The sequence below is a fragment of the Artibeus jamaicensis genome, unplaced genomic scaffold, assembly GCF_021234435.1.
Source record: "Artibeus jamaicensis isolate MK-2021 breed Jamaican fruit bat unplaced genomic scaffold, CSHL_Jam_final contig_700, whole genome shotgun sequence".
Classification (NCBI taxonomy): domain Eukaryota; kingdom Metazoa; phylum Chordata; class Mammalia; order Chiroptera; family Phyllostomidae; genus Artibeus; species Artibeus jamaicensis.
Window position 1 is genome coordinate 9,464,147 of NW_026521930.1, and position 20,565 is coordinate 9,484,711.

General features: G+C 56.7%; 2 protein-coding genes across 3 annotated transcripts; one reads left to right on the plus strand and one right to left on the minus strand.

The window, feature by feature from the left end:
* On the minus strand, window positions 1–4,601 carry PTX4 (pentraxin 4). Its single transcript, XM_037157373.2, has 3 exons — window positions 4,461–4,601; window positions 3,092–3,725; window positions 1–1,324 (listed from the first exon to the last, which is right to left on the minus strand). Exons 1-3 carry the CDS (start codon window positions 4,599–4,601, stop codon window positions 684–686), a joined length of 1,416 nt encoding a protein of 471 aa, XP_037013268.2. The 3' UTR covers window positions 1–683.
* A 2,677-nt stretch (window positions 4,602–7,278) lies between these two features.
* On the plus strand, window positions 7,279–20,145 carry TELO2 (telomere maintenance 2). 2 transcript variants are annotated; one of them, XM_037157133.2, is made up of 21 exons: window positions 7,279–7,623; window positions 8,349–8,684; window positions 9,617–9,894; window positions 11,483–11,551; window positions 11,845–11,992; window positions 12,338–12,440; window positions 12,687–12,755; window positions 12,890–13,031; window positions 13,112–13,248; window positions 13,772–13,851; window positions 14,010–14,111; window positions 14,451–14,539; window positions 14,719–14,810; window positions 15,092–15,208; window positions 15,318–15,389; window positions 16,269–16,433; window positions 16,937–17,028; window positions 17,635–17,734; window positions 17,911–17,975; window positions 18,214–18,329; window positions 19,444–20,145. In XM_037157133.2, exons 2-21 carry the CDS (start codon window positions 8,350–8,352, stop codon window positions 19,548–19,550), a joined length of 2,478 nt encoding a protein of 825 aa, XP_037013028.2. In that variant the 5' UTR covers window positions 7,279–7,623; window position 8,349; the 3' UTR covers window positions 19,551–20,145. The 2 variants fall into 2 exon arrangements, with proteins under 2 accessions (XP_037013028.2, XP_053527589.1); XM_053671614.1 differs by lacking the exon at window positions 7,279–7,623 and having other exon boundaries at window positions 8,329–8,684.
* Window positions 20,146–20,565: the final 420 nt, after the last annotated feature.

Here is a 20,565-nt window from a genome sequence, read left to right on the forward strand (position 1 = left end):
TGTTTATTTCAGAATACACTGCACTTTTTGCAGGTCCCCTTCCCTGGAGGCATCCATAGCCTCAACAACCATCGCAGGACCCTGAGGGAACCCCCAGGGCTCCCGGTGAACAGGGGCTGTAGTACTGGGGGCCAGGAAGTGGGTTCTCTGGCCCTTTTCATGAGGCACTGGGACAAGGATCAGCCAAGGGGGAACTCCCATAAGCCACCTGAGAGAGTGCGGTGACAGTTCACACGCTGCCCATGCAGTTTTCAGGAAAACGGAGTTCTCCACAAAGCAGCCTGGAACGGCAGCAAAGCCACCCCCAGAGGCCCCGTGGGAGTCCAGCACTCCCATCTGGCCTGGTCGGGCCTTGTTAGCCTGATGTTATACTATAGAGAGGGCAACTGTAAGGATGTCACCACAAGGGAAAGAACGCAATTCTTCGGGATCCTGATTTTTGTCTCTTCCCATCGCCCTCTCTGCCCCTCCACATTTCTTTGTCCCCCCGCAATGGAGTGCCCTCATTCTATGTTAGATGCCAGGTGTGCCTGGCCCAGGTCGGAAGCAGCGTCCTGCCCTTCCATCTCCAGTCTGGGCGGAGTCCTTCTGTGAAGTGTGCTGGGGTTGGGGATGGTTGAACAGACTGGGGACTTGCTCCTCTTGCAAGCAGAGCGTGACCACAGGCCCCAGGCAGTGAGGCCTCATGGACAGAGCTCTAGGCAGGTGCAGTTTACCCTCCGCACAAACCCACCTATCAGTGCGGCATCAGCCAGTGTCAGGATGGCACCGGGTGGGAGCTTCTTCCCAGTGGCAAGGTGTGAGACTTCCCTGGGGACCAGTGCACGGTCCCATATGGCTAGGCCTGCCACACTCCCCACGAAGGCCTCAGAGCCATCGAACCCACCTCCCATGCTGTCTTGTTCCTGGCCCAGCACCAGGGACCCTCCGGGAGGGATCTCATAGCCCTCCCTGAAGTGGGAGCCGGTGGCAACCAGCCTTCGGTCCACATGGAGCCAGTACCTCCCCAGTGTGGACGTCCAGATGACACACACGTGGTGCCACTGGCCATCCAGCAGTGGCTGCAGGGGCAGCTCCCTGAAGGCTGGGTCTCCAATCACAAAGTGGATGGAGCCGGGGGCCAGGGAGTCCCGGCCGTGCAGCACCAGCTTGTTATCATTCTCCTCGGTGGCATAGGAGAGCAGGGTGCCCAGGTGGCCTGAGGCCGTTCGGACCCAGCTGCAGACAGACAAGGCCCGCAGACCTGAGAGGAAGCCGCGGTGGAGGAAGACCACATTCTCGGTGGAGGTGTTCGGGAAGATGAGTGCTGGCCCCACGTTGCAAACTAGAAACAGAGGCAGGAGTCAGTCCATGCACCACAAGGCCACCCAGAAACTTCCAGAAGCTTTCAGAAACATCCTGCTATAGGCTTTTCCTTTGCCCCAGGCAGGTGGGCCTAAGACCCAGCAGCTGACTTTCATCAAACTCTCACCGTGACGGCTGTGCCTCTTTGAGGGAAGACTGAGAACCAGGGCAGTCATGTGCCTCACTAGGGAGCAAGCCTGAGCTGACACCCCTCACCTCCAGGGAGCCTCTGTATGAGTTTCCTGCGGTTGCTGTAACACATCTCCATAAACTCAGTGGCTCAAAACAGCACAGATTTAGTATCCTATAGTTCTGGAGGTGAGAAGCCCAACACAGATCTTACTGGGCCAGAATCATGGTGTTGGCAGAGCTGGCTCCTCTGGAGGCACCAGGGACAAGCCCCTTCCTGCCCTCTCCAGCTTCTGGCGATGCCCACTTCCATGGCTTCAGGCCCTTCCTCCACCTTCAAAATATGTATCCCTCAGAAGCAGAGGTCATCACATCTCCGCTGACTGGACACCCCTGTTTCCCCCTTAGAAGGACCTCTGCCATGACACTGGGCCCATGCCATAGTCCAGGATCATCTGCCATCTCAAGATCACATCTGTCCTCTTTGCCACATGAAGTGACATATCCACAGGACCCAAGCACCCTGACATGGATATCTCTGAGGGCCTTCATCCTGCTCACCAGATTTCCTGCCAGGTCTGCCTGACAGGTGTGTGCGTGTGTGTGTGTGTGTGTGTGTGTGTGTATGGGCGGGTGTTGTTGGCCTCCAGGTGCTGCACCTGGGCTGAGGTTCTTATTTGCAGGCTGGGGGCAAAGCCGGAAATGTGCTTTTCTAGCCCATCATGCAATTGGATTTGAGGATGGAGGGCATTCTGTGGCTGGCCTTAGCTCCTCTTTTCCCTAGAGGGCTCCTGTCATAATTCAGGGTGGTTGTCCTCAACTGGAGTTGACTGTGCCCCAGGGTACATCTAGCAATGTCTGCTCACAGTTGTGGTTGTCAAACCTGCAGCCCTCCCTTTCCTGGCAGCCCTGGCAGATTCCTAGAGGTCACCTTGTCGGTCCTATCTTATTGGGGAGGCCACCAGCGTGCCCTGGATGAAAGGCAACCCTGCTTCAGATTAAGGGGCCCCAGAGGCTACTAAACCAGACAGAGGGAGCAACCAATCAAAGATAAAAGTTAAGGATGAACTGGCATCTCACTGGGCGAAGGCTGGGGATGCTGCTAAACACCCCACAGTGCCTGGGACAGCACTCACAACTAAGGACTGCCTCCTCCAGGTGTCAGGAGCGCTTCAGTTGAAAACACCTCACTTGGAAGCTCGGAACTGTTTTTTCAAAGGCTCGGGGCCCTCCACAAGTGGGCATGAGACCCACGAGATGCCAGCTGAGCCAGGGCCCTACAGAGGGCTCGTGCTGGTGACCGTTGGGGACATCGGTGGGATTCTGCCAACCCTAATGAGGCCAATCTTCAACTTGGAATGGGCATGTATTAACCACTGGTGCTGGCCAGCACCCTATAGTGTGTGTGCATCCATTCCTAATGACTTCTTGGGGACCGACAGACTGGCCATGACTCCGATGGCCCCTTTCTTCTAGGATGGGCTACTTGGGGCAGGAAGCCAGTGTCCTCTCCATACAGCCCCAGGGAGAAGGCTTTTCAGAGGGGATCGGAGGCTTAAGGAGGAGTGAGAGGGAAAAATGGAAGAGGATAAGGGAAGGGCAGGCCCAAGGTACTTACTTTCTGCCTGTGTCTCAGGGGGCCATGCCCACTGGCTGCCTGTGCCTGGGGGCTCCTGGGTCCCTCGGAGATGGCCAGCAAAGTCCTGAGCTGGGTCCCTGGGCTCAGGTGAAGCACCAAGTGCCTGCCTGACCCCCTGCAGCTTCAGGGAGCTTGGGCTCGGCAGCCGAGGCTGAGCAGGGGCCCACACTGGGGCTGTGGTGCCAGGACAAGCCACCTGAAGCCACTCCTCGAGAGCAGCCAGCCTGGTGCCCTGGCTCTGGACAACGTGTGTCAGGTGAGCCAGTGTGTCCTGCAGGGCCCGCATGTCCAGGGCCAGGCCAGATAGGGCTTCTCTCTGTGCCTCCTGCTCCTTCCTCTCCTGGGTGTGCTGCTGGCTCCTTTCCCTGAGGGCGTAACCCAAAGCCAGCAGCCTGGAATCCATCTTCCGACTTCTGCGTTGTGTTTTCCGCATCCAGGTCTTGAGGTGGCCCAGGTCTCTCTGCACAGCGGCCTGTGACTGGTTGACCTCCAGAGCCAAGGCCTGGCTTTCCTGGGCCAAGTTCTGGAACCGGGCATCGATGTTGTAGGACAGGTTGTAGTTGCTGGCAATGGCCTGCAGGTGTGTTAAGGTTGCTTCCTGGAACCTCCGAAACTGCAACAGACATACAGCAGCCTTGGGGACCAGGGCCCAGGAGGGTACAGAACAAGCCTTCCCTGCCATGCTTCTGTGATGCCTACCAGGAGCCGGCCAATCGCCACGGCCAGTTCCATCCCAGCCAAGCTCAGAGAGGAGGGGGACCAGCCCTAGGCCACTTGGCTGCACTGTGTTGGGTAAGGGCTCCAGGCCCATAGCCTGGCCTCCTACCCTTCACCCCTGACCCTCAGGGTCCTCTCTGTGAGTGGACGGACACCAAGACAGGAGGAGTGAACCGTTTATGTGAGTCAAAGTGGGCAGTGCTGGAAGCGGGCCTGTCATACGTAGGGCACCTGGGAACTGGCTATGGACCCACACGGGAATGTCTTCTCCGTGACAGACCCAAGACCTTGGCCCGTGCCCAGTACCACTGCCCCATCTGCTCCCTGGCCCTATCCTCCCCCCGCAGGTCCCACACAGCTTTTAGCTGCTCCCCTGTGCCCTTCCTACTCCTCCCGGCCTCTGACCCCCACCCAACCCTAATGTGGTCAGAATCCCTGCTTGTCTTTACAACCTTTCTGCTGGTTTCCAGCTATAGATGAGAATAACATCAGCTGATAAAAAGAACTACAAACTCCATGCCTGTGTTCACAGAGCCCTGATGCTCACTACTCCATTTTTGTAATGTCCTTCCTTCCTCTGTTGTTAATTTTAAAAAAATAATAAACTGCACTGCAAGGTGCAAATATTTACCTGCTCCTCCAGTCTGCGGAGCCTCTCAAAAAACGGTTTTCTCTGCCCTGTAGGGCCAGCTTCCTGCAACGAAACCCCATGCAGATAAATGAGCACAAAAATAAGAAAGAAAGACAGGATCTTCCTTCCTGGGCAGCCCATTCCAATATGGAAGAGAAGCAGGAGCTGACACCAGCTTGTAGGATGCTGCTGCCTGCTTCGTGCTCCTGCCTCAACCTATGCTCCCTCTAGCTCTCAGTGAAGTTTTCCTTCGACTCTGGCATGGAGTCAGGTATTTCCTGTCACTCAGTGAAAGGCATCTGTCTTCCAGCCCATGGGCTCTGGAGATTTGGAGGTTCCCAAGGAGACAAGCTTACAACAGATGCAGTGTCTTTGGAAAATAACTCTACAGGGTGGAAACCCTGTTCTTGCTGGCTCGGAGGTGGACAGTGGTGATCGCTTTAGCAGGAACTCATGGACTCATGTTCCCACCAAAAGGAAGTTGAAGCAAGACAGAGGACCTGGCTGGGGCCAGGGAGTCCTTGGATCCAAGTCTGCTGCAGGGCCCACTGTCCCACCATGAACAGAGTATCCCTTGAGGACACCTCTCCCTTGGGGAAGACAAAGGACATGGAATTGGAAGCCACCCTAACTTATTTTGGGGACCAGGCTGAATGGTGATCCCCCAATAATGTAGGTCCAAGTTTTAACCCTGTACTTGAGAAAAGCACCTTATTTAGAAAAAACTCTTTGCAGATGTAGAGTGGTCCCCCTTATCCATGGGTCTGTTTAGTCTCTCTTGCTTAACACAAAATCTCAGGCAACGATCACCAGACACTTGGAAGCTTCTGACAGGAGTGGCGGAAATCTGCCCAAACAGAACAGGAACCCAGGAGACAACGCAGACGGCCAAGGGAAAGTTCAAAAGAGTTCTAATCGGTACCCTCAGAACAACAAGGAAGGCCTTGTGCTCACAAGGCAAGAAATGGATGCTACAAAAAATGGAATAATCAGAAAGGGAGAGGTTGCTCTTGGAAAAAAAAAAACAACTATGATTTCCCCCTCAACAAACAGCTGAAAGGCAAAGTTAAAGCAACTGCCCAGAAAGTAGGGCAGAGAGACAAAGAGATGGAAAGGAGAGGAAAAACATAACACTTGAGAGCAATCCAACGAAAAGAAACCGTAGGAGTGAAACGAAAGAAAACAGGTGGAAGGAATTGTCAGGAAGAGTATCCAGGAAGGTGTCGCAGACAAGGGCATCCGTTATTTTCAAGGCCACATGCTGAAGAGCGAGCACTGGGTCAGGGAAATGGCAGCTGACCCCAAGGCTCCTCTCATCAAGTGGCAGAGCACCTCGGCTGAGGAGGAAGTCTCAAAAATGTCCAGAGAGAAAACCTGGTCACATGGGAAGGGCTGAGACTCTCCCTGGAGAACTGTTGGCCATCTCAGCAGTAGTGCTGGCTGGCAAAGGCAGAGGAGTAAACCTTCACATTTCTGAGTGAAAATGGTTTTCATTTAGAATTGTACATCAGGCTCAAATGTAAATCGACCTGAAGCAAAGAATAAAGGCATTTTTCAGATATGTAAAGGCTTAAGAAATTGATCTTCTGTGCATTGTTTTGCGAGAAGTTACTAAAACAACAGGGAAATAGGGGAATAAAGGATGATTGCAGTAGCTGTAGGAAGTGCAGAGCGAGGGCTCTCATCCAGAAGTGGACTGGGAGGAATTCCCAGGGTCCCAGGAAGGCATCATGCTCGACTCCTCACTCCCTGTCACACCCCACATCCAGTCCATCAGTTCTACCCCATAGAAACATCCCAGTTCAACCAGTTTTAACCACTCAGGCCCGTACCTGTCTTGACAACAGCCACCCAGCTGGGCTCCCTGCCTCCGCAGTTGCCCCCTACCGTCCGTTCTCTCAACTACACCCAGTGTGGACGTTTTAAAATGAGAATGCTCTTAGTTACTCATTTTCTTACTCCGCCTAATTTTCCTTATCAGTATTTGCCATATGACGTATTGCTCAGGCACACCATTTCCCTCCCTGCTGCGTGCGAAGAACCGTTATCTGCTTCATTCTCTTTCTGGAAGAATGCTTGCTACACACAGCAAACATTTAATAAACTGTTGAATGAATAAAACATTTTCCAGATTTCCCCACGGGGACCATCTAGGCTAAAATGGCACCAGTTAGGTCTTCCCAGATGCCGCCCATAGAGGCTTCTGCCAAGAAGGTACCATATCTAGATGCGCTGTGCATTATGGCAGCCAATAGCTATAGATGGCTATCGAGCCCTTGAAAACTGGCTGTGTGACGGAGGAACCGACTTGTGCCTTTTATTTGATTTCAGCTAATTTCCAAAGCCACCTGTGGCTGGTCGTCACATGCTGAACGTGCAGTTCCTATTCCAGGATCCTGAGTTATTTACACTGCTACACTCCTGAATACCCGACACCGCCCAGGTTGTTATTGCTTCCTTGTCTACAGTGAGTTTTCCTGTAAGGGTCGTGGCCCCTGGAGAGTGGAGCCTTGCCTCTAGGATGGCGATGCTGGATGGGGAGCCAGGCTGGACACATGGTCGGTGCTTAAGTAGGAATTGTGGAGGCGCGCACCGTGGCGCCCGAGAACTGGGTTTCCGGAGCTGAGGGAGGGCTGGAAATCACGCCCGAAAACACTGACACGGAGGTTCAGGGAAAGACGCCAGGCCGCTCGCAGAGAAGACTCATCCAAGCCAATTTGGGGAGTACAGCCCCACCCACAGAGGGACCACGCCCCTACAGGCCCAATCCCCGTTCCGCGCAGGCTCAGTCCTGTCTGGCGCAGGCGCAGATGTGGCCATCCGCTCCGTACCTCTTCCGGCTCACAGGCTTCTCACCAAGATTCATCATGATTGGTCAGTGGGGTCCACGACTCAAAGAAAGTCAGCGGTAACTCCACCAGTACTGAGAAGCTTGTGCTCCGTGGCCGCGAGCTGTGAACTGGGTGTAGAGCTGAGCCTCCGCGGCCATAGCGAATCGCAGTCGGGTTCGCAGCAACGGAGCCGAGTCCTAGCGGGCTTGTGGCCACTCCCAGGACGGAGTGGTTGCGCACCGCGCCGAGACCCCAGCCTTCCCCGTGGACGCCGTCCTCCAGCCCCGAAACCCCCTCATATCTCACGAGGTCCCCTCCTATCACACCACAAGGTGGGCTTCGTGCGCACGTTTAGTAGGAGCTTCGGATGGACCGATCCTGTCCTGTTGGCTGGCTTGCACATCCGCGTAGACCAGGCAGGGTCGGGAGCCACCAGGCTCTTGAGAACACTCTCAGGTCCCTAATACAGCCTTATCAAGAGGCTGGGTGCACTGGTGACAAACTGGTGCCTACTTATGTTACTTAGTCCTGCAGAGGCGCCCAACAGAGATAAATACTACCTATAGATGGTTGTGGTTTGGGGGAAGAGAGGGAATTTGGTAAGGTTAATCGCAGATGGGTGGTGCACCAGGGAATTGGAAGCGCACGGCTGGTACTTCTAGACCATGGTCTCCCAACTTCGGCACTGTTGACATTTGGTTTGGATCATCCTTTGTTGCGGGGGCTGTCTTGAGTATGTGGAATGTTTGTCAGCATCCTGACATTTTTAGCTGTGACAACTAAAGATGTTTCCAGATACAGGCATGTGTCCCTGGACAGTTTGCCATCCTGCTGTAGAGGGTGTCATAGAGGGCCTCAGGTCCTAAAAAGGACCCTACACTGTTTCTTGGTGGAAACCGTGTAAGATGGGGGAGGGGAAGGATACAGCTGGGTGACGGCAGAAGAGGCCAGCTGGGGGGTTTCAGGAAGGACACGAAAAATGCTTCCTTATCCAAGACTGGGTTCCATGTGGATGCCCACAGCACCACACACTTCTCATGCCCTTTCCTGTGAACAGGATGGATCCAGGGCTCTCTTCGGTCCAACTCACCGTCCGGGAGGCTGTTCACACCCTTTCATCTTCCAAGGATGGTGGCTACATCTTCTCCACCCTGCAGTCCCTGAAGCGATACCTTGGAGGAACGGAGAACCCAGCCCTCCCTGAGGAGCAGGAAGAGTTTGCCAGGCTCCACTTTTCTGCCTTTCTCCGATATCTTGTTGGCAAGCTGAGCCTGGACTGGCTGGAGCTGCTGCCCAATGGCCAGTTGGAGAAGTTGTGGGCCAGCTTCTTCCTGGAGGGTCCCGCTGACCAAGCCTTCCTGGTGTTGATGGAGGCTCTTGAGGGCACTGCTGGGTGAGTGGGGCTGGGTCTGAACACAGGGTTGCTTGTCACATCCAAAGCACAGGCATGGCCTCAGGAATTGCGAACCAGTGGCAGGGCACCTGAAAATTAAAAGCAGTTTGTGTTCATCTTTGAAATGGGAGGGCCCTTGCTCTCTGTCCTGCCCTTGATGTGTAGGCAGGCGAAGGGAGGAAGCAGGAGTGTTCGAGTCACTGTGGCTGAGGCAGTGGGTTAGCTCCAGACGGAGGTGACACGGGTGGAAGTTCAGCACCACCCATCACCATCCTCCTGGCACTCTCTATCCTATGGCTCCCAGCTCTGCAGTGAGACATCCAGACACCACAGCAAGGGACCCCTCCCTTGGAGGGGTTCCCAGATTCCACATCAGAGTGTGGCGCAGTCCTCGTGGGGACACCTTGTTGTGGGAAAGCAGGGTTTTCAGCCATTGCTGAAAAAAGCGAGTACCATGGGAAGAGGTGGAGCCAGAAGAGGGCAGTGGTGTCCAGCGTGGTTCCAGGGCAGCAGGCTGCCCTGGGCTCAGCAGGTGCTTGTGTCTCACTTGGTAGTGAGATTTAAATACCCTTTTTTCAATGTATGTGGGAGGTGAAAGGGCCAATTAAATAGTTGGGATTGAGTTATTTTTTTAAAGATTTACTTATTTTTAGAGAGGGGAGGGGAAGGAGAAAGAGAGGGAGAGAAACATCAGTGTGTGGTTGCCTCTTGTGTGCCCCCTACTGGGGCCCTGGCCCACAACCCAGGCGTGTGCCCTGTCTGGGAATTGAACTGGTGACTGTTTGGTTCAAAGGCCAGCACTCATTCCACTGAGCCACACGATCCAGGGCAGATTACTTGTTTAATAACGATGTTACTATACTTTTTGGCCAAGAATGCTAAGGATGGGGAGGGGTTTGGGGCTCTGCTCATCACACCTGTTCTTGGTTCAGTCCCAGTTTCCGTCTGATGAAGATGGCGCGGCTGCTGGCCCAGTTCCTGAGCGAGGGCAGGATGGCTGCTGTCCTGGAAGGGCAGTGTCGGCAGCAGACAGAGCTGGCCTTCCCTCTGCTCCAGGAGACGCTCCTAATCAAGGTGGTGAGCTTGCCTGACCGCCTGGGCAACTGTCTGCAACATGAGAACCTGGCTGAGTTCTTCCCTCAGAACTACTTTCCTCTGCTTGGGGAGGAGGCCATCCGGGTGCTGCAGGCGGTCGTGGACTCTCTCCGAGGTGAGGGCCCCTCCAAGTGTCCTCTTCCAATCATTTCTTCAGGCAGCCATCCCCTTCATCTCTCCCTGGCCTTAGGGCATTTTGCAGTCTCTGAGGGGTGCCCTTGGTAGGTCAGAAGTTGTCTCCGTTTGGGGCGGTATTGACCCAAAGGATAAAGTTACACCCACTTCTCAGCTATTGACCTTGGCGGTGGAGCTGACTCTTGATTTCTTCATTTCTCCGCTGGATACTGACAAAGTCAGCCAGATGGCGCTGCTCACTCCTGGGCCCTTAGTATCAGAGGAATGTCCCCAGTCTGAAAAGTGGAATTCTTAGTGTGACGAGATTCATCTCACTTGGCTGTTGGCGAGAGTATCCTTGTGCTTGTTGGCTTGGGCCTGTCTCAGTGTTTTTGTTACTGGTCATCTCAGGTACCTGGAGGGGCACCGTGGGAGTGGCTTGTTACTTGCCCTCTCGTCACACAGTCTGAAGCGTCAGTGGTAGGGGCAAGTGTCTTGCCCGGGAGTGTTCGGTGTTCTTGCAGCTGAGGTTGTGAAGCTCCTGTCAAGTTGAACACTGCTCGAGGCCCTCCCCACCCCCTGTTTTGTGGAGTCCTGGGACCCTCCTCAAGGGAGGCACCGTCACTGTTTAGGGGAGAGACCCACAGCAAGGCGAGGTGCCCGCATTTATCTCGCCAGGGCTTCCAGCCCCACCTGCTGCTTTTTGCTGGGCGATGCCGCTAGGTTGTTCCGCAGGCATCTAGAGCACATGGAGTCTGCCTCACTGTGCGGTGGCTGTGCAGACTTCCCTTCTTCAGATCACAAGATGCCACGTTCCATTGTTCCCAGTGTGTATAGGTCCTGTCTGCGTCCTGGTCGGCTCCTTCACCCTGGCTCTGCTACTGGCGCTTTTACTGCCCACACTGTCCTTGTTCCTGTGTCCTCGTTCCCTCCCTTCCTCCCTTCCTCCCTGCGGGTGGCTCAGAGCCCCATCTGCTCCTATGAGCAGCTGACCGACCGCGTTGGCCAGACCCCTCTCAGAGCTCTTCTCCTGGCTCTGTCATACTTGTTCTTACTTCAGGGGATCATTATGACGATCAAGTGGGTGAGTATGTGTAAGACTTTTTTTATACACACGTATATATGTGAAAAATGTGTATTCTTATATGTATATATTTTGGGGTGAGGACTTAACATATATGCGTATATGTGTATGTGTATATATGTGTATGTGTATATATACATATACATATGTGTTTTATTGATTTTGAGAGAGAGACGGGCAGGCAGACATCAGTGTGAGAGAGAAACATTGATTGCTTGCCACCTGTGCGTGCCCCGACTTGGGGACCGAGCTTGCAACCTTTCGGTGTGCGGGATGGCACTCCAGCCAACGAGCCACATGGCCGGAGCTGTGGGGAAACAGTTGTTGTTGGCTCTTCTGGTTAGAAATGATCCTATTACGATTACAGTTCAAGTAGATTGAGTAAGTTGGCATTTGTACAACAGGGAGTCCGCCTGCCCAGGGATGAGGTTTGTCCCATCGTCTAAGGTCTTTGATAGCCTTAACACTGCCCTCCTGTAACATCTCGGTTTCCTTCCTGTCCCAGGCGGCCTGGACTGTTCTGTCTTCTTTGTGTCTCAGATCCTCGGGAAGGCCTGTGTCTACGGGAGACAGAGTGAGTGTCTCCTGTCTGGGGAGGAGCCACAGCATGTCCTGGCTTTCTCTCTGCCCTCCTGGTGACTGTCCTGGGAGGAGGTGGGTGGCGTGTGTCCCTGGCAGAGGGTGGATTGCTGTGTGTCCTGAAACAGCAGTGGTCCCCTTGCCTGGGCCTGGCTGTGGGTGGGCTGATGTCAGCTGTCCAGGCTCCTTGGCGGGGCTTTGGCTGTGCATGTGGTGGGCGTGTGGGCTGCAGACACTAGATGCCCCACAATCCTGAGCTTGGGGCCCCGTCTGTTTGCTTTCCCTCAGAGGAGATCCTGGGCGTGCTGGTGCCCAGGCTGATGGCACTCACCCAGGGCAGCTGCCTCTGGCAGCGGGTCTGCTGGCGCCTGGTGGAATGCGTGCCCGACCGGGCCTTGGAGGCTGTGCTGACAGGGCTTGTGGAGGCCGCCCCTGGGTAAGAAGCAAGGCATCCTTTGCTGCAAGAAGGTGGATGGTAGGGATCCAGATGACATCTTTCCTGCCATCTCTTTGTGTGTAGTCAGTTTCTGGCCCTTCACAGAAAAGGCTGGACTCCCCTGGTCTAGTGAAATACTTAACCCCAGCTGTAGTCAGAGAAGGGAAGGGATGTCCTCTTACGTTGCGGTGCTGGGCTCTCCTGGTCTCCACATTTATCAGGAAGGGGAAGGGTCCTGACCCACTCAGAGCTGAAATGCTCACCCGGGCTCCCCATGGTTACTGTTGAGCCTTGGGTCCAGCCTGATATATTGAGATTCCTTCTCCGCTCAACTGTGCCTCCCAGGCCTGAAGTCCTCTCTCAACTACTGGGGAACCTGGTGATGAAGAGTAAGAAGGCCCAGTTTGTGATGACCCAAAAGCTTCTGTTCCTGCAGTACAGATACACGGTGAGAGTGCCAGCAAGGGTGTGGGCCCGGGGCCGCCTCATGTCCCAGAGAAATGACTGTAGCCAGTGTAGCTGCAGCAGTATTCAGTTGCCTGGGAAGCATCGCCGTCCTTCAGCCAGACCTGTTCCCACCGCAGGGCTCCTGGGCAGACAGCCCTTGGCCCACTTGGCTCCCCTGGCCAGGCAGGTGGCACATGGGCAGCATCTGCCTGGCGGACAGTGAGGAGATGCCTGGCTTCTCTTGCAGACGCCTGTGCTGCAGAGCCTGCTGGGCTACCTGGCCATGGACAGCCAACGGCGCCCGCTCCTTATAAAGGTCGGTCCTGTCTGGCCCTCAGTCCCTGCAGTGTCCCAGGACCACCTGGTGGGACGGGGTGAGCACCTTCCTGCCTGGGGTGGAGGGAGGTGGGTGGGGTGGTCTGAGCAGGCCAGGGCCGTGTTGCCCACCAGGTCCTGAAGGAGCTCCTGGAGATGTGGGGCAGCAGCAGCGCCGTCCGCCATACCCCCCTGCCACAGCAGCACTACATCAGCAAGGCTGTCCTCATCTGCTTGACGCACCTGAGGGACACGGAGCTCCAGGACAGCCGAGACGGTGAGCAGGTGGTACAGCACCCTGGCCTCACCCCCCACTCCCCACGTGCACACTCAGTGTGTGTATGTCTGTGCTTCCAGAGTTGCTGGCCAGTCTAATGGCAGGAGCGCAGTGCCACCTGGACAGCAGTCTGCCCGCTGTACGCCGCCTGGGCATGATTGTGGCTGAGGTGGTTAGTGCCCGTATCCGCCCTGAGGGGCCTCCCCTGAAGTTCCAGGTGAGCAAGAGCTGTGCCCACGTGGTCTCCCCAACCTGCTGTCTCTCCAGCCCTGATGTCTCCTCACCTTCCTGGGTCTGAGGTCGTGGAGCGTCTCCCTGTTGGTGTTGAGCTGGCCTCGGCAGACCTGCCGAGGGTTCGCGGCTCAGAGGGGAGTGGAGGCGGAGCCCCTCAGCTGTGCTCAAGCGGGTCCCCCAAGTGTGTCCCTGGGTGTTTAACTCTTAGACCATGCCAGGGACCCCCTCCTCGCCATCTGCTGTGCCCTCTGGGACGTCCTCGGGGGCATTGCCACGTTTGCTGTATCCCAGGGGATTCTCAGACCCCTCGGGAGGGTCCAGGCCCTTCAGTACACCCGGCGCTGCCTTCTGCCGAGGTAAAGGCCTAGAAAGTTGCCCTCGAAAGGCTCTGGCTGTCAGAGGCTGGAGGTGCACAGACAGGCTGCTGTGGAAAGGCCCTGAGGGGCCCTGGCTTTGATGTCCCTGTTGATCACGCCCCAGCTGACCCCAGGTCTCTCTGGTCGCAGTATGAAGAGGACGAACTGAGCTGTGAGATGCGGGCCTTGGCCACCCTGCGGCCTGCTGCTGGCAGCCCCTTGGAGGCAGGGTGAGGTGCCCCACCCTGAGCTCTGGCCTTGGTTAGGCGGGTCGGGGCATTTCCTGCACACGCGGTAGGCTCTGTCTCGTCGTCCTGGACTCGCGTCGCTGAGACGGAAGCTAAGAAGATGAGGGTTTCCTGAAGGGCTTCTCCTTGTTTCCCAAAAGCCTGTCTGTTGCTGCAGTCCCTGCAGAGACCCCTGACAAACAGACTCTAGATGGTGGTGTACCCCAGGTCCGGCCAGAGGGCTCTGACTCTGAGCTTGACAGGTAGGGCGGAGATCTGGGGTGGGAGGCAATGGGGCCCCGACAGTCCCATGCTGGTGTTGGAGCCCCTGAGGTGAACGCAAGGGCTGGTCGTCAGCCTACCCTACCTTGCTCGCTCTGAGCTCTCGTCTTCCAACATGAAAACCAACACACTGGGCTCAGCTTCAGTGCAGCCTCAGTCTGTCAGCATTCCTGAAGTCTCGGGGACTGGGAGGTGAATTTTGGTGACTCAGGAGCTTGTCCTGGTTGTGGAGGGTGTCCACCTTCGCTCTCAGGAGCTTCCTCCTTGCCTGTTGGCTGCTCCTGGGTGACCAGCAGGCTCCTCTTGTCTGTGCCCCACAGCGATGATGAGTTTGTCCCCTACGACATGTCGGGGGACCAGGAGCTGAAGAGCAGCAAGGTGCCCAAGTATGTCCGGGACTGCATTGAAGGTGAGCCCTGCACGCAGCTCACACTGCTGTTGAGCGCCCTGCCCTGGGGCAGCTGGGCTGTGGGACCTGTTCATACTCTGGGGGTTCACTTGCCTTCTGCTCAAGGTCCAGGCTGTCAGCTCTGCTGTGGTCAAAGTCAGAGCCTGGAATTGATGGAGGCCTGTCTGGGTTCTCTGCAGCCCTGACCACATCTGAGGACTGGGAGTACTGGGAGGCAGCCCTGCGGGCCCTTGAGGGGCTGGTCTTCAGAAGCCCGGCTGCCACTCGGGAGGTGAGCAGGTAGAGGGGCTGGGCTGTCTGGGTCATGGGAGGCAGGCGAGGTCCTGGGAGGAACGTCGGGCCTGAAAGAGCCTGGTCCGGCTCATGTTGTATGCTTTGGTGGCTCTGTGTCCCTCTAGGAGGCCTGTGTTTGGGGTCTACTGGGGTGGGAGGTGGGGGACACATAGTCCCAGGCTGTCCGAGATGTGTCCCTTCCATTGTAAAGAAACCCAAGGACTTCGGGGGCCCTGGGGCAGGGCTGCACGCTGAAGGCACCCTGACCACTGTATGCAGGTGAGCGTGGAGCTGGCCAAGGTTCTCCTGCACCTGGAGGAGAAGACGAGTGTGGTGGGATTCGAGGGGCTGCGCCAGAGAGCCCTGGTGGCTCTCATAGTCACAGACCCAGCCCGGGTGAGTCCCGGTGGCTATGGGATACCAAGGTCACGCCCCTCAGTTTATGTCTGTGTTGGGCCCTACCTGCAGGGTTGTGACCCATCGACCTCTCATCTGCCTGGCTTAGGTGGCAGAGTATCTGACCTCACAGTTCTATGCTGTCAACTACAGCCTCAGGCAGCGCATGGACATCCTGGACGTGAGTGACCTGGGGTCCTTGTTCCATGTGTGGAGCCCAATCTGCCCCACTGGGGAAGGGGCCAGGCCTGGCGCAAAGCCAGGGAGCAGATGTTTGCTAAAATCTATGTGGGCAGGATCAGACACCTCCTGAATACCTTGTCACTGGGATCAGCATCTGTCCTAGTAAAAAGAAAGAGAATTCTGATGCCTGTGGCAATGCGGATGAGTCTGGAGAATGTTATGCTAAGTGAAGTGAGCCAGACACAAAAAGACAAGTTCTGTGTGATCCCACGTACACCAGGCCCCTAGAGGGGTTGCACTGTTAGAGACAGAGTAGGAGGTACCACGGGCTGGGGGAGGGGGGGGAGGTGGGGGGACAGAGGTTTGCTTGGGGAAGCTCCATGTCCCGGAGATGGCAGTGGTGATGGCTGCACAGCAGTGAGCATGCGCTTCCCCTCCCCAAGCCCCTGTAACCACCAGTCCGTTCTTAGTCTCTGGATTTGCCTGTTCTGGGTGCTCCCTGTGAGGGATGTCATACTTGCAGCCACCTAGGTCCAGCTTCTTTTACTTGTATGTTTTCATCCATATGTAGCCTTCATGAACTTTCCCTGCAAGGCAGGGGGTAGGATCGGACGGGCTTTGGGAAGAGAAGTGGCCCAGGCAAGGGGAGTGGAGGTGCTGGCTGGTCACCAGGAAGCATGCCCACCTCTCCCCGCCATCCTTCCACAAAATGAAAGGACACTGAGATACTTCGAACTGACTACGTGGTTCCCTGATCCTCCCTCTCGAAGATAGCATGAGCTGCTGGTGTAGATGGGACACTCAGTTTACCTTAAACTAGAGAATGTTATCATTTCCCAGATTGACGGTGGCTGCCCTGGGTCTTTATCTCCTCCAGGTCCTCACTCTGGCAGCCCAGGAACTGTCTCGGCCTGGGCGCCTCGAGAAGGTTCCACAGTGTGGCTCCCTGGGCCCCACCTGCCAGCCCAGCTGCGCTGTGGCTCCCACCTGGCGAGCAGTGGTGGATGAGAGGGTCAGAAGGAAGACCCGGCGCTTCTCGAAGGTCAGCCAGGACTCGGGTCAGGTCCTCCTGGGGAGGGGCTTACAGCGGGCCGGCTGAGCGGCGGCTGCCTCCAGGCCCTGTCTGGGTGGAGGGGTAGCTCCACTGCTGGCGTTCTGTGAAGGCAGAGTTTTTGGCACAAACTAAGTGGTGTGACGTGCTGTAGGGCATCAGCGTGAACTGGTTCTAAGAAATGAGTGCAGAATTGGTGTGGAAAATAAGCCCCAAGAATTCTCATCGACAGCAGATGACCAGTATGGGCTGTGCTGTCAGGTGTCCTGCCTAGGCTAGGACTGACCTTGCCTCCAGGGACATTTGACCATATCTGGAGACATTCTTGGTTGTCACGGGGATGGGTGCTACTGGCACCCAGCCTGTGGGGTGCAGGGAGCTGTTTTCTGTCCCGTGGCGCACAGGCCAGCCCTCCGTGAGCATGTCCTTCACGGGGGAGGGAAGCTGCACTCTGCGCCCGGCACGGCACCCTGTGAGCTCTGTGCGTTTGGCAGGGCTCTCCCAGGCAGGCACCGGCTGGCGGCCCCAACGAATTCAACTCAGTCGCTGGCTACTTCTTCTTCCCCCTCATTCAGGGTTTTGACAGGTGAGTGGGAAGCCTGCAGTTTGGGGAACACGAGCCCTGGATACCCCAGAGGCGGGAGGCTTCCCAGGGTGGAGTCTGAACTGGGGCTTTGGGCAGCAGCTGGATGATGACTTCAGCCGTGGTTGAAGTGACGTGGTAAGGGTGTTAAGTGTCACGCTTTCTGTCAGAGATCAGGTTTGTGGGGCCAGAGTCTGGCTGTGGCGCCTTGGTGCTGCAGGTGCTCTGCCCACCCCTCCCTTGCCTTTGGCCTTCGTGTCCAGCCTCAGCCTGAGTAGGCTATTGACATCCCCTTGGCCGCCATCATGCAGGGCGTGATGCCCTGGTGATGGTGAGGAGGGTCAGGGGCTGGAGCCCTTCTGTGGCAGGGCTGGGGGCTGCTGCCTTAGCTGGGTGTGGCCCTGCAGGGGGTGGCCGTGCTTCTCCTAAGTGCCACAGCCCCTCCTTCCGGCCCTGGCTTGTGCCAGGCAGCCTTGCAGAGTGACTGGGTCTTTCCAATGCCTCCTTAGGACTCTGGGTGCCAGACGGGGATGGGCAGGGATGTCCGTTGCTGGCCCAGGAGTTGGCTGAGTGCCAGACCTGTGCTGTTGACTTGATTCTGTTTTGTAGGCCTCTGGTGACCTTTGACCTTCTGGGAGATGACCAGTTGGTTCTTGGAAGACTGGCCCACACCTTAGGGGTTCTGATGTACCTGGCTGTGAATACCACGGTGAGCTGGGAAATGGCCGCCGACAGTCCCCACTTTGCATGGAGTGTCCACCTGTGGATTGTCCTCCCTGTAGTCCTCACCTTGGCCCTGGGGATCGGAGTGTGTGGACCTGAGGAAAGTGTCCCAGGTGGGGCTGCTGGGTGCTGGAACCCCTGCCCACTGGCCCATTGTTTCAGGTGGCTGTGCCGATGGGCAAGGCTCTGCTGGAGTTCGTGTGGGCCCTTCGCTTCCATGGTGACACGTGAGTGGCCAGTGGCTGAGGGCAGTGGTCCCGTGTGAACACAGCGTGGGGAAGGGGGCTGTGAATCCCAAAGAGTGGATATTAGGACACCGGTGGTGACTCTTCCTGGCACTGAGAAAGGGGGTAGGCAGGCCAGGTGTGCTTTTGCTGCCATGTGGCCGTCGTGCTCAGAGGAAAATGGGGTCTCCCTGGCTAGACTGTGGCTCTCTGAGGCCTAGCCCCCCGCCTTGCCCAGCAGCTATGTGCGCCGGGGCCTGCTGTTCGCCGTCTCCGCCGTTCTGCTCAGCGTTCCAGCCGAGCGACTGTTGGCAGACCTGCCCGACGAGCTGCTGGAGGCCCGGTCTTGGCTGGCAGGTGAGGACGCAGCCTCAGGCTGCGGCAGCGAGGCGGGTGGGGGGCTGTCGCAGCTGAGGGTTCTGGTGGCTGTCAGGGGTGTGGGACATCGGGGGGAATCCCTGGAGCTGAGCGAGTCCCGGCCCGCGGCCCTGTGTGAGTGTTGTGTCCCTCCCTGTCTGCACACTAAGTGTCCCCAGTGTGGGGGTGGGAACACGGCTGTTGTCGGGGTCGCGTTGGGGAGTCCCGCCGAGGGACCTGAGAGAAGGTGCTCTGGTACGGGAGATGGCCTCTGTGTTCATTCTGGAAAATTCCAACTCTTCAGAAAGGTTACAAGACGCATGAAGTGAATACTCTGTACTCTCACCGGATTCACCGTTTGCGTTTTGCCACGTGCTGTCTGTCCTCCTCACCCACCTGTAGTCCTCACAGCCCGCACGCCCACCGCTCCCCTCGGCTCGAGGTGGGGACCAGGCCGTTCCATCTGTGGTCACTCTGGAAGGCCAGTGGTGCAATGACAGCCTTTTTTTCTCTCTGCCAGATCCCGGGTCCCACCAAGGACCTGTCTGTCCTGTGTCCCCAGCTCTTCCAGTCCACTTCTCCCCAGTGTCTATTGTCCTGTTGGGTCCGTGTGTGGGTTTCTCTGATTACATCTCATGTTATGTGTGTATCAGGATGGTTCTGGGTGATGCTGGGTCTTTCTCAGGGTCAAAGACATGAGGCATCTAGCCTCCCTCGTCCCAGGATGGGCTCCATTGTTCTGGGCTGCCTGCCTGGGCCGAGAGCTGCAGCCTTGGAGTGATTTCTTTGGAGGGACGTGTGTTCTCCTCTCAGTGGTGCCCCCCACCACCCTCCCCCCACCCCCAGCCGCTGCTGGAGTTCCCGGTGGAGGGGAGCATCACCCTGTGCAGGGATGCAGTCAAGGGCCCTTTGCTGGCCTCTAAGGTGTTTCTCTCACCAGGACCTTAGGAAGAGGGCGGTGGGGCCACAGGCCTGAAGCCCAGCGGTCCTGGCCGTGCCAGGCCCCGTTGGGGGTTCCTTCAGGGAGACTTCCCTGGAACAGAACTGGAGAGGTCTGGCTTGCTCGGCACCATGTAATCTGCCTGGGGTCTGTTTTCATTTTCATCGTTGGCAGATGAGGCCGAGAAGGACCCAGACGAGGACTGCAGGATGCTGGCCGTGAAGGCACTGCTGATTCTGGAGAAACTCAAAGACAAGCTCCTTCCACTGCCTTCTCCTTAGTCCCTTCTACCATCCCTGCTGGAGGAAGGGAAAGCAGGAGGGCCGAGCACCAGGCCTGAGGAGCCAGACCGACCCGCAGGCTTGTGGTGTGGCCACTCGCAGGGTGGTCCCTGTACCCGGTACCGAGTGAGTGAGTGAGCGGGAAGGCTCACCGTGCTGCTGCTCACAGCACAGGCGCTCTGAGTGCTCCGCTGAGAGTCCACGCCAGGGCCTCTGGGTGCTGCCCCAACAGCAGGGCACGCTGAACGCTGGGGTGGGGGTTCCGAGGAAGGGCTCGGGGCAGGCTCTGTGGGCAGCTGTAGGGGAGGCGGGGAGGGTGCCGCTGCTGCTCAGGGCCTGGGTGTGCTCCAGTGGGAGCTGCCAAGATGGGCAGAGCAGTGGGCTGCCGGGCCCCCGTGGGCTTAGTGTTGTGTCCTCAACCCCTTTCCTCACCTGAGGTGATGGTAAAAACAAGAACACAGTAAGAATAAAAAGGAGCTGCAGGTGCCCAAACCCATGCTTTGTGGTTCTCACTGCTCAGGCAGGGACCTCAGTGCCTAGACAAGCCCTCCAGAGGGGAGACATGAAAACATGGGCAGGACGGGGCAGGGAAGGGACACAGGCCTCTGAGGAAATAAAGTTTATTAGAGTTTCAGCAGCAGGTGGGTGGCACCTGAGGTCACCCACCCCTCACTATACCTTGGTGCCAGCTACTCCCTCACACCGGGAGCCATGACAGAAAGGGCACAGGCTGCCTCACAGAGAACCACCTACCGCCACTTGGGTGTCCCCTTAGGAATGGCCATGTGGTCAGACATGGTGTATCCTGCTGAAAAATGCCAGCAGCCTACTTGGGTGCTGGGATGAGGCAGTAAATATACTAACAACCTCAGTTGTTAGTATATTTATATTTGTGAAGTTCTAGAAACTCCTTAGGCTTCATAGTCTGTACTTGGAGAAAGCCGTGAGAGAAATGAACCAACTCCCTCAACAGTAAAGGGGCTGAACCACACTCCAAGGGACCAGGAATGCAGAA

Excerpts from the sequence above, each read along its gene's own strand:
- PTX4 (XM_037157373.2), bottom strand. The coding sequence starts at position 4,601 with ATGGGCTGCCCAGGAAGGAAGATCCTGTCTTTCTTTCTTATTTTTGTG. Across the intron at positions 3,726-4,460 it reads TCCGCAGACTGGAGGAGCAG|TTTCGGAGGTTCCAGGAAGC; the intron begins GTAAATATTTGC and ends TGTCTGTTGCAG. Across the intron at positions 1,325-3,091 it reads CCCTGAGACACAGGCAGAAA|TTTGCAACGTGGGGCCAGCA; the intron begins GTAAGTACCTTG and ends CTCTGTTTCTAG.
- TELO2 (XM_053671614.1), top strand. The coding sequence starts at position 8,329 with ATGCCCTTTCCTGTGAACAGGATGGATCCAGGGCTCTCTTCGGTCCAA. Across the intron at positions 13,249-13,771 it reads GGCCTCCCCTGAAGTTCCAG|TATGAAGAGGACGAACTGAG; the intron begins GTGAGCAAGAGC and ends CTCTGGTCGCAG. Across the intron at positions 16,434-16,936 it reads AGACCCGGCGCTTCTCGAAG|GGCTCTCCCAGGCAGGCACC; the intron begins GTCAGCCAGGAC and ends TGCGTTTGGCAG.